The sequence below is a fragment of the Chiloscyllium plagiosum genome, chromosome 20 (assembly GCF_004010195.1).
Source record: "Chiloscyllium plagiosum isolate BGI_BamShark_2017 chromosome 20, ASM401019v2, whole genome shotgun sequence".
Taxonomy (NCBI): Eukaryota; Metazoa; Chordata; class Chondrichthyes; order Orectolobiformes; family Hemiscylliidae; genus Chiloscyllium; species Chiloscyllium plagiosum.
In genome coordinates, this window is record NC_057729.1 from 13,128,712 (window position 1) to 13,141,777 (window position 13,066).

At 39.8% G+C, this 13,066-nt stretch overlaps 1 protein-coding gene across 1 annotated transcript in view; it reads right to left on the reverse strand.

The window, feature by feature from the left end:
• Window positions 1-2,179: 2,179 nt before the first annotated feature.
• The window catches only part of fam210b (family with sequence similarity 210 member B), a 56,007-nt gene continuing 45,120 nt past the window's right edge, over window positions 2,180-13,066 (reverse strand). Inside the window, exon 3 of the mRNA XM_043710206.1 lies at window positions 2,180-3,746. Within this exon, the coding sequence (XP_043566141.1) occupies window positions 3,530-3,746 (217 nt within the window). The 3' untranslated portion in view covers window positions 2,180-3,529. The remainder of the gene's footprint in view (window positions 3,747-13,066) is intronic.

Below are 13,066 nucleotides of genomic sequence, written 5' to 3' on the forward strand. Positions count from 1 at the left end.
TAGAACTGACAACAGGAAGCGACAGATTCAAACCACTATAAATGCCGGAGGAAAGATCACAGAAGCGCTTCACAGGAGGCTCCCAAGCACTGAGGATGTCACCTAGACAGGGGATGAAATGTCTGCAACACATTCCCAGCTCCGCGAACAAAACCACACCAATGAGCACCCGAGCTACAAATCTTCTCACAAACTTAGAATGATTCCAATTCAAACAACTATTGTGTAAGGGTGGCATTATAGCGTGGGGTGTCTTCAACTTAAAAATTACTATCTTTAAAAGGTACAGAGCACAATGGGTACTTCATTTTGTACAATGAAGTTTGAACAAGTTTAAAAATTATATTGCATGCCTGCATCCTGTGGAATTTTTCTTTTGAAAGCTGCTGAACATATCCCTCTGCTGGTGGCTCCTTTGGGTGATGCAAGCAGTTAATCTTTCAAAGCCTTTGTTTGTTCAGGGAGATTTAAACAATCCTTAGATCAGCACATGGATGATTTTGGGAGAGTGTTGGAATGAGCTGAGAATAGATCACAGGTCAGTGCAAAATCGAGGGCCGAAGTGCCTGTTCTGCGCTGTATTCTTCTATATTCTAACTTCTGATTCCACAAATGTTCTGTTTAATGGAATCTACATAATGTATATACCTACTTTCAGATTAATGTACCTGTTCAATTCATAACCTTTTAGGAGCACAAGTAGCAGGAGAGAAAAGTAAGGACTGACACTTTTTTTTAAACCAACTCTTTTATTTAACTTATATACATAAAACCAGTCTCTTGTTTCCAAGTTTCTACAATCTAGTTTTTTTCTAATTAACTTTACAGTAAATGATTCACTTGCAGATTTCAAATCTGTCATGTTTTGAAAATGTTTTCAAGGAAAGTAAAAATATTTACTTTTGTTTTTGTGGAAAACACTATCCATCAAAGCATTACATTTTTGAAGTTGATTCACCAGTGGAAGTTGAATAAAGTGTAAAAGTAACTAGTTTACTCGAGTAGAAGAAACAGATGTTAAAACTTATCTGGTTAAATTAAAACTTTTCACCATTTGCCTTAATGTTTAGCATACTGAAATTATTTACAGGTTAGTTATAACCCAATTCTGAAGGTCTTAACGCTTTTGTATATGCATAGTTTTTAAAAATTCAATGGTTCTACAGGCTATGTTTTACTTGTAGAAAACTAATTCACAGTAGAGGTTATATTGTCAATATATGGCTTTAGGCCTATGAGTACTAGCATGGTAAGTTTCAACTGTCTATCACACTTGTATTTAAGTGCTCTATTCTGCAACATTGTTTTAGTTTAAATGCTGGTGATGACTTGTTTATGCATCTCTAGAACTAATGGTAAAACAAACCTACACACTAGTGAAACTCTGCTCTGATCCTGTGGAGTGGTATATGGCATTTGTATTTACTGCAGAATTTTCCTACTGTTATGATTAACTTGAACATTGAAGAGGATAAACTAAATCACAAAACTCTATACTATTTCGTTACAGTAAAGGTTACAATGCAATGAGCACCTGCATTATTTGGTATTGCATTCTGGCAGCAATTTTTATTTCCTAGCTTTACATCTCCATTCTAAAATGTGCCCTTTTAAAAAAATATTGAGTTAGCAAATACAAGCAGAGACCAGTTTCAATGTTCTGTGAAAGAACTCTAAACTTGAATGTATGCATTAGTATTAATGGAGGGAGGAGAAATCTACCAGATATTTTAATGAATTCCTAGTTTTAAAGCATGCCATTGTTGCACTTCTGATGGTCAGTACCCATGTGTTAAAATCAACATTGGTTCTCTTTTGAAAGAGTTGTCTATTCATCTTGAGTTTGCAAAGCCTGGTTTTAAAAAGTAAAGATGGCTATGGATTGACTAAGGCAACTTCAACTTGTAATGGTGAATACATTCAAGTCTGGTTTTTGCTTGATCAGTTATTTTCCCCACTTCAGGATTTGGGATACTTGCCATTTAATGGAAACTTCCTAAGTTTCACAATGCTCAAATTTAAGATTCCAAATAAATCTCTAATGTTACCACCTACTCATTAGAGTGTGCAGCAGCAAAGCATTAATAATTAAATATTAAGTGGTAATTAGAATACTATCACTTGCTAGCATGCTGCCAGTAACTTACAAAATATGTAAAGACTCAAATGACAATGAAAATTAATCTTCAGTCTGGGGTCTTGTTTAATGAAACACCAGTATTTGAAAAGGCAAACAGTAAACAATTACAGTTCAAGTATTTGTTTGTGATTATACTAATCTTACACAATGCAGCAAGGTATTGAAGTTTCCTTTGGTCCTAATTCACCCTTAATGGAACAACAATTATTGCTTATTGATTTTAAATTGATGTTTAAGTGAATGGATGAGATTGGTGCTACTGTTGTGGTTTTGATTATTTAACTTAATATTTATGCTAGGTTAAACTTGTCTCGAAGTATTGGATTTGGAAAGTTGCATTAGCAGGCAGTACATACTAATTTGAATAAAATCAACACTTAGTCTGTAGTATGTATTAATCTATTGTATTAATGAAGTTATTGGCTATAATGTGAATGAGCTAATATCACATTTTCTGTTGCAGCTTCCAATTATGAGTTTGCATTGGACAGGTGTAGTGCAGTATTAACAGAAGAGCCACGATTGTAGAGGGGTAGCCCCCGTTGACAGCTAATTTGTATGTAATGAGTTGGATGTGTATGGATTTATCATATAAAATATTCTTCAGAAGTGATCATCCTTTTTTAAAAAATTGAAATACCAAAATTTCTACATCAGGATAAATAGCTTGTTCACTGTTACTTCTCCCAAGCATTTGCCTGTGTGTGCATAACAAACTAAAATTATTAGGTAACTTTTCTGGACATTGATATCCAAATTCATTGCTTTGGCTAAGGAATGAATACAGGAGGCAATGCCTTCTCACTCTTCCCTACACATACTTCAAGCACTACTTTAGGGAAGTGCAACTTCATTTTAAGCTGCACATCATGGGAATGTTTGCAATTTGAAGTGAACTGAAAGGCTTAACCAACAATCATGTAATGGAGTTTTAAATTAGTCTCACCTTGCTGGGGAAATTAGTTGGGTGAGTAAGTCTGCTGAAAGAATACCCCCCTGTGTTCTAACAGCATGTTTGTTGTTTTTCCACACTGCTCACTTATTTCCTTCTCAAGTCAATAATTTGGCTGCATTCAAGTTTTAGATTGTCAAATGATACATATTGACAGTTAATTTTAGTTGTCTCATGCAAATATTTCCAATGATTATTACCTTCCCTGCAACTGACACTTCAGCTGCTGCAATCTAGGCAATAGATGCCTTTGTAAAAGTGTCCTGCACAAGGCTGAGATTGACATTATAGTTCAGCTTCAAGTTGAAAACAGCCATCAAGAGCACAGGCTTACAGGTAACTACTGCCTAACAACATAAGTACTGCATTCATTTATGGATTTTTTTTTCAATTGTCTAGGTCCTTTGCAGCTACAATCTTAAGATTCAAGTATTTCTTCATGGTTTGGAAGTAGATGCTTTAAAAAGTCCAATCTTGCGAAAGTATCTTACTATTAATGGCACAGAAATCAAAGTAATGCTCATTCGTACTGGAGCGAAGACCTTATGAACAGCATATGCTAGTACAAAGGTACTGGTACCAGCTGCCATTCTGGACTGCACGACTGCTTCACTAAATCCCATCTTGTAAAGGAGTGCAGCCACATCCACACCACTGAAAAGCAAAAAAAAAGTTAAAGGCAATTTACTGCAATGAATTGTACTAGGTTTTTATTTTCAACCTATTATATTTGTTTCCAAGTAACCAATCTCTTAGAAGGTTGACAGAAGGTTTTGTGAATGGAAAGGTCAAAAACCAGAGGACATAGATTTGACATGATTAGCAAATGGTGACACTTTTTCCTGTGAGAACCTGGTTAGGATCTGGGCATACATAGTCTGTGGTAGTGGTGGAGTCAATTCGGTGTCTCTCAAGCAAATTGGATCATTATGTAAAAAATAAAGTTACTGCTATTAGCACCATACTCAACAGTAGAAGTGGCACAAGGTAAACTCTTGCTTCAGAAGACAAATATAGATATGACTAGTTAAATTATCTCTAAAATGGAACAAACACTAGAAAACGAATTAAATCACTAAAATTAAGCTTTTTTATGGAAAATTGAAATTGACCTGCCAAATCCTTTTTAAATAAGCACATGATTTTATGAAATGTTAAGGTTTTAATTTTGTCCTAATGTATAGAATGTTATTATTGGAAGTTGATTAGAAGTTCTTGAACTTAGGACACATTGTTAAGACTAGTACAGAACATAAAATGAGATGCTGCAAAACTGGAACTCTTTTCTATTAGTTGATGAGATTGTGCCTACCTGTGGTGTCCTTTTATTTTTACACACCAAAACGCATGAATGTTAGAATTCTTGCCACTTCTGCCTACAGTATCATATTCCAATATACTATAGGTTCTAACAAGCAAATATGTTAAAAATGTTGAGGAAAGTGGGTCTAGTGATTTAGGGGTGTCCCTGTCAGTTGACTGCAAATGCAAGAGTTCTTAATATTTTCACGTTTTGACTAACTCAACTAAGTTTAGAGTGAATTGTACACTGCTGCTATCTCTGCCCTTACCCTGAAGCAGTTTTGTTCCAAAGTCTGTATGAGAAGCTGCTCTTAGGCCAAAGTTCAAAAGTCAGACTTATGATTATGGGATGGTAGAATTTCTGGCCAATGCCACACTTGGCCAATTTAGCTCAGGAATTGTGATACTTGTGGCTGACATCTGGGCTGAAAGATGCCAGAAGCCTCTTATTATTAAGCCAGAAATAATTTGAATTTACAATAACATCCTAGCCAATAATGTACTCTTGAAGAGTAATGTATGAAAACGCAGAAGCCAATTTGCATACAGGGTCTAAATGCAAATAGCAATTTAAAAATAGATGATCCAGGCACTGCTTGTGTTATGAAGTTGAAGGCATTGTACTTTTGAGGGGGTGAAAACTGCCAAGCACCTGTCATATCAGTGTGCTGGAAAACTGAAAGATGTAACATTTTGGCTGTAACTTCGATACCAATGTTTTACACAACTATTTGAATTTAACCAGTTTAAATTATGCCTCAAGGTACAAAAACCCAATCAAATTTGAATTTTACTGTTTTTGACAACATAGAACCAAATAGATTATCCAAATTTTGGACAATTAGCCAGAAAGAGCCCTAATCTGCCATTGTCTGACAGACTGCCTGAAAACTCTCAGGCAAAGGTACCTTTTTCATATGAAAAATCTGTACAGTAGAAGATCGAAGATCTCCCTGCATAGTCTACAAATAGAGGAAGATCGATACCAGAGACGACAGCCACTGTCCGGTTTTGAAGATTGAGTTGCTGTAAATTTAACAGAGGCTTTATTGTGTCAGTATATTGTTTACAGAGTGGGAGGTAGATAACAGACCTTTAAGAGAAAGGAGGCTTAGAGTTGTAAATAATTAAAGAATAAAATTTTTTTTTTGTTAAATAGTGGAATTTGGGTAGTTCTGTCACTCATACTTTCATAGATTAAGAGGCGAGCTGAGCTTTTGTTTGTTTTGTTTAATTAGCAGAAGGGTTTACCAAAATGTCATAACAGTTGAGTGATAAAGATCATCCTGAGTGCCAGGAGAATTTCAAATAAATAATGCCACGTGATTTTCTTTTGCATCTACCTAAGAGAGCAGGTGTCCTAGCTGAAAGATAGTATCTTCAGTCAGTTAAATGGCAGTACTGTCAAAGGTAAAAGTTCAAAGCGTTGATTTCTAAAGGCCATTTGCTTCAAAATATTCCTGCCAGTCACCCTTCACCACAACAAGTAATATGACTCATCACTGAACCAATCAGCTGAAGTGAACTTGAATCCTTTCAAACCGGCACTGAAAATGAAAATAGGTTTGTGGAATAAAAGTACTTTTTTAAAAATTCCAAAACAACCATTCACTATAATAGATGCTTCATAAAGGCAAGCCACTTTTTGTCGACTCAGAATGTAAAGATCTATTAAACAAAATGAACATGGGTGGCACAGGGGTTAGCACTGCTGCCTCACAGCGCCAGAGACCCAGGTTCAATTCCCGGCCCAGGCAACTGTCTGTGTGGAGTTTGCACATTCTCCCATTGTCCTCCCACAGTCCGGAAAATGTGCAGGTCAGATGAATTGGCCATGCTAAATTGCCCATAGTGTTAGGTGAAGGGGTAAATGTAGGGGAATGGGTCTAGGTGGGTTGCTCTTCAGACGGTCAGTGTGGACTTGTTGGGCTGAAGGGCCTGTTTCCACACTAAGTAATCTAATCTAAAACAAACATGATTGAACATTCATGTACTAAGGGGAGGACAAGACAAACATGGCTAACAAAAAGTTACCACATAAAAGCATACAATGTGTTGAAAATTATTGGGAAATATTTTAAAAGCCAACAGAGGACAACTGTGGGGGTGGGGAGAGAGGAGAGAAGAGAGGCAGGCGTGGACATTGGACCACTGGAAAATGAGGCTAGAGAAGTAAGGGGATCAAAGTTGGCAGAAGAACTGAACAAGTACTTTATATGTGGAAGACCCCAGTAGCATACCAGAATGTCAAGATTAATTATAAGTTGGTAGGCCATAGCAAATTGGCAGACTATTTTGCACCACAGGAACTGTCTGCAAGTTTGTCTTTGAACATAATTTTCACTTTTCTGTTGCACCAGCATGTTGGCAAAGGAATGATGGAATATTCTTACTGCTTTCAATTTTATTGGTGACCTGCTTCAAGTACTCAAGCTTCTCAATTTCAGAAATATTTCTGGTTTGTGCAAGTCCTGGCAGTTGGTTCAGACCAGAATTAGAGAGAGCTGCTTGTATAGCAGAACTTAGAAGACAAACAGGTTAGAAAGCCAACTGTCAGGCACAAAATAAAATTTCAACAAGAGGAAATTCCTATCTGACAAACTATTTCAAAAGGTAAACAGTAAGTTTTTCTATGGTGATACTAAAAAATAGGACAAACTCCATGGTTCGATGCAACTTAGTACTCAACTTTAACTAGCAATAATTAATGGTTCCAGGTTGGAAAACAGTTGCAAATGGAGCCAAATTAGTCCTGGGTTTCTCAAGGTATTAAATTCGCAAATGTGGTTTTGATAAATCAACAGAAAATGTGCCTAAAAATAAAGATTCTGGGTGTCTGAGCAGAAATCCCCTGTGTGAAGGTTCCTTCTGAAGGTGCTCAGGGTGATTTCCTTTTGGTTTTGAGAACTCGCTCTCTTCCCGCCCCCCAAAAATTAAAAGGTTTATGGTGAAATGAGAGAGACAACATCAAGTCAGCAGTTAACAGGGTGGCATTAAAGAGACCAAACGTTGGAGTTAGTGCAAGTTGGGGGGGGGGGGGGTGAGGTGTTCTCCACTAATTAGATTAGATTCCCTACAGTGTGGAAACAAGTCCACATCAACCCTCCAAAGAGTAACCCACCCAGACCCATTTTCCTCTGACTAATGCACCTAACACTATGGGCAATTTAACACAGCCAATTCACCTGCCTTGCACATCTTTGGACTGTAGGAGGAAACCGGAGCACCCGGAGGAAACCCATGCAGACAGTCACCCGAGGCTGGAATCAAACCTGGGACCCTGGTGTTGTGAGGCAGCAGTGCTAACCTCTGCGCCACCGTGCCGCCCATTAGAGTTAAATCTAACACAAATGAAGATGCTTTGTGGTTGTGTAGGCAAATCCATTTCCCCAGAACATCAGTGCAGGATGTCACTTCTTCAGAACACTGGCTTAGGCCGGTTTCAGCTTCTGCAGCAATTTCTTTCCTTCCATCAGAAGGTCAAAATGGGAATGTGCAATCATGAGGGAACAATGCTCAGTTCCATCTGTAACTTCTCACTTGTTGAATGCTGGTATGCACTGTTTCAGTAAGGTACCATACCAGGCTTTGACTGATAAGTAGCAAATAACATTTGCAGCAAAGAAATGTCAAGCAATGACCACCTCCAATGTGAAAATCTTATCCCCTGCTTTTTACATTTAAAAGCATTACCATTGCTGGATCACCCAGTGGCTTAGGGTTACCAATGACCAGAATTGAACTGGACTAGTCACCCAAATATCATGACTAGAAGAACAGGTCAGAGGCTGGGAAATTTGCAGTGAGTAACTTACTTCCCAACAAAGCCTACCCACCAATGTTCAAGGCCCAATTAGAAATGTGATGGCATGTTCTCAATTTTGCTCAAATTTGAGAGACTCCAACACAAAAATATCATCACAACTCAAGGCAGCCACCTGATTGGACTCCCCAGCCACAACTTTCTCAGTCGGCAGTGGTGTCCATATCATTTACAATATGTTGCACAGTAATTTACCCAGGCATTTTCTAACAGCATTCTCATTTGGGAGTAAAGATACGAGAAACCCTGTGCCACAACATGTACATGCTCACAATCCAAGAGGCCCAACCCAACTTATTTTCCCTATAATAAGTGGTGGGAGAATGAACCCTGAATCAGGAAAACCATCTCAGCCATTTTTGTGCATGCTGTTAATGACAGCTTTCCAAGCAATTCTCTCCTGAGGATCTGGGAGCAGGTTGCCCTGAAAACAGGAAGAGCGTGTGGAACAATGCCAAATTGGGAAGAGCACCCCAAACAAATCATTTTTGTCACTTAACTACTGCTGAATTCTGATAAGAATGTCCAATTAAAATCTCATTAACAGGCTTAATACTAACTTCAAGTAGGAAAATTACCATCAGGCAGAAAAGAAATTTTTTTTCCCCTGTGGTAGCAATTTGATGTCCTGCAAAATACGAGAATTATGCTTTTCCACACACCTTGAAATACAATCCAAATTGTTACCACAGAGATGGTCATCCAATTACTTGGTTTGGAAAGACATGGAATTTTAGTCAAATCAAAAATTGCAGCAGTCAAATCATGAAGCAGAAAATTAAAAGATATCAAGATTGAAATATTCCTCAAGCAGCTGACACAATGATAAGGTGAATGGTATGGAGTGTGATTAATTAACTGCTGTGAGAAGAACTGAGCTGATCTGGAATGCACAAAATTGGTGGAGGAAGAGAATTCTACACTGTTGCAAATTAAACAAGGAAAACAATGCATCATTATCTGGAGTAGGATGGGGTAAGTGACATATTGGCCCATCCCTCTGAAGACAACACAAACGAGTTTGGCAAGGTGGTGGGATCCGGAGCTACATATCTGAGAGGGGGGTAGTTGTAGATGGGGCAGTGACAGGATGTAGTGAAACTATTGGGAAGGTTTTTCATGTGATGAATCAAAGGGATCGGTTAAAGTGTGCCTGCTTTAACATAAGAACTGTCAGAAATAAGAGTGATGATTAGTACTTGGAACTATGATATTATGGCCATAATAGAGATGTGGGTTTCACAGGGGCAGGAATGGTTGCTTGATGTTTCAGGGTTTAGAACATTTAAAACGAACAGGGAGGGTGGAAAAAGAGGAAGGGGTGTAGCATTGCTAATCAAAGTGCATCACAGCTACAGAAACGAAGGTTGTTGAGGAAGGTTTATCTACTGAGTCAGTATGGGTGGAATTTAGGAGCAGCAAGGGAGCAGCCACTTCATTGGGGGTTTTCTACAGGCCCCCCTAATAGCAGTAGGGAGATCGAAGAACTCATAGGCTTGGAAAAATGCAGAAGTAGCAGGGCTGTTGTTATGGGTAACTTCCACTTTCCCAACGTCGTCTGGAACCTCCTTAGTGCAGATGGTTTGGATGGAGCAATTTTTGTCAGGTGTATTCAGGAGGGTTTCCTTACTCAGTATGTAGACAGGCCAATAAGGGGAGAGGCCATTTTGGATTTGGTGCTCGGCAATGAGTCAGGACAGGTGTCAGATCTCGTGGTGGGAGAACACTTTGGCCACAGTGACCACAACTGCCTCACATTTACTATAGCCTTGGCGAGGGAAAGGAGCAGTTACCAAAGAGAAGATATTTAATTGGGGAAAAGGAAATTATGACGCTATCAGACAGGAGTTGGGAAGTACAGTTTGGGAGCAATTGTTCCACAGAAAGGGCACAACAGACATGTGGACACTGTATAAGGAGCATTGTTGCAAATGATGCTCAAATTTCTTCCTCTGAGACAGACATGAAGGGGTAAACTTAAGGAGTTTTGGATGACGAGAACGTAGAAGCTTCTCGTCAAAAGGAATAAGGCAGCTTACGTAAGGTGGAGGAAGTAAGGATCTAGTACAGCTTTAGAGGAATACAGGCTCGCTAGAAAGGAGCTCAGAAATGGACTGAAGGTTTGGCAGGAAGGATTAGGGAGAATCCAAAGCCATTTTACTCATACGTGAAGAATAGGAGAATGATCAGAGAGAAGGTAGGGCCGGTCAGGGATAGCGTAGGGAACTTGTGCGTGGAGTTTGAGCAGATAGGGGAAGCCCTAAATGAGATTTTTGCTTCTGTTTTCACGATGGAAAGGGACCTTGTTGTGAATGAGAACTTTGAGAAGTTGGGAAACAGGCTTGAACAGATCAGGATTGATGTGCTGGAAAATTTGGCTAACATTAAGATTGACAAGTCCCCAGGGCCAGACCAGATTTATCCTAGGATGCTCCGGGAAGCGAGAAAGGAGTTGCAAAGCCTCTGGGGAAGATCTTTGCTTCCTCACTCTCCACAGGAGTTGTACCAGAGAATTGGAGAGAGAATGTTGTTCCTCTTTTCAAGAAGGGGAATAGGGAATCCCTGGCAGACCAGTCAAGTTCTGGTATTGAGACTGGCTCTAATGCAACAAGCGATACGTCAGCTTCCAAGAGTTCGATTGTGTTAGGGGAATCTGTATGGGAGAAAGATTTACATTTTTGGATCATTGGAATCTCTTTTGGGGTAGAAGTGACCTGTACAAGAAGGACAGATTGCACCTAAATTGGAAGGGGACTAATATACTGGCAGGGAAATTTGCTCGAACTGCTCAGGAGGATTTCAACTAGTAAGGTGGGGTTGTGGGGCCGAGGGAGATAGCGAGGGAAGAGATCAATCTGCGACTGGTACAGTTGAGAACAGAAGTGAATCAAACAGTCAGGGCAGGCAGGGACAAGGTAGGACTAATAAATTAAACTGCATTAGCTTAATGTTCCAGGGTACAAATGCTACAGGAAGGATAGAAAGGGAGGCAAGAGAGGAGGGGGAGTGGCATTTTTGATAAGGGATAGCATTACAGCTGTGCTGAGGGAGGATATTCCTGGAAATACATCCAGGGAAGTTATTTGGGTGGAACTGAGAAATAAGAAAGGGATGATCACCTTATTGGGATTGTATTATAGACCCCCTAATAGTCAGAGGGAAATTGAGAAACAAACTTATAAGGAGATCTCAGTTATCTGTAAGAATAATAGCATAGTTATGGTCGGGGATTCTAACTTTCCAAACATCGACTGGGACTGCCATAGTGTTAAAGGTTTCGATGGAGAGGAATTTCTTAAGTGGATACAAGACAATTTTCTGATTCAGTATGTGGATGAACCTACTAGAGAAGGTGCAAAACTTGACCTACCCTTGTGTAATAAGGCAGGGCAGGTGACTAAGGTGTCAGTGGGGGAGTACTTTTCGGGCCAGCGACCATAATTCTATTTGTTTTAAAATCGTGATGGAAAACGATAGACCAGATCTAAAAGTTGAAGTTCTAAATTGGAGAAAGGTCAATTTTGACGGTATTAGGTAAGAACTTTCGAAAGCTGATTGGAGGCAGATGTTGGGATGGCTGGAAAATGGGAAGCCTTCAGAAATGGGCAGCACAGTGGCACAGTGGTTAGCACTGCTGCCTCACAGCGCCAGAGACCTGGGTTCAAATCCCACCTCAGGCGACTGACCGTGTGGAGTTTGCACATTCTGCGTGGGTTTCCTCCGGGTGCTCCGGTTTCCTCCCACAGTCCAAAAATGGACAGGTTAGGTGAATTGGCCAGGCTAAATTGCCATAGTGTTAGGTGCAGGGATAAATGTAGGAGAATAGGTCTGGGGGGGGTGCGCTTCGATTTGTTGGTGTGGACGTGTTGGGCCGAAGGGCCTGTTTCCACACTGTCAGTAATCTAAATCTAAATGAGATAACAAGAATCCAGAGAAAGTATATTCCTGTCAGGGTGAAAGAGAAAGCTGGTAGGTTCAGGGAATGCTGGATGACTAAAGAACTTGAGGGTTTGGTTAAGAAAAAGAAGGAAGCATATGTCAGGTATAAGCAGGATAGATCGAGTAAATCCTTAGAAGAGTATAAAGGAAGTAGGTGTATACTTAAGAGAGAAATCAGGAGGTCTAAAAGGGGACATGAGATAGCGTTGGCAAATACAATTAAGGAGAATCCAAAGGGTTTTTACAAATATATTAAGGACAAAAGGGTAACTCGGGAGAGAATAGGGCCCCTCAAAGATCAGCAAGGTGGCCTTTGTGTGGAGCCACAGAAAATGGGGGAGATACTAAATGAATATTTTGCATCAGTATTTACTGTGGAAAAGGATATGGAAGAAATAGACTGTAGGGAAATAGATGGAGACATCTTGCAAAATGTCCAGATTACAGAGGAGGAAGTGCTGGGTGTCTTGAAACTGTTAAAGGTGGATAAATCCCCAGGATCTGATCAGGTGTACCAGACTACTCTGTGGGAAGCTAGAGAAGTGATTGCTGGGTCTCTTGCGGAGATATTTGTATCATCGATTGTCACAGGTGAGGTGCCAGAAGACTGGAGGTTGGAAAACGTGGTGCCACTGTTTAAGAAGGGTGGTAAAGACAAGCCAGGGAACTATAGACCAGGGACTATAGCCTGATCTCAGTGGTGGGCAAGTTGTTGGAGGGAATCCTGAGGGACAGGATGTACATGTATTTGGAAAGGCAAGGACTGATTCGGGATAGTCAACATGGGTGCGTGGGAAAGCATGTCTCACAGACTTGATTGAGTTTTTTTGAAGGAGTAACAAAGAAGATTGATGAGGGCAGAGCAGTAGATGTGATCTATATGGACTTCAGTAAGGAACTTGACAAGGTT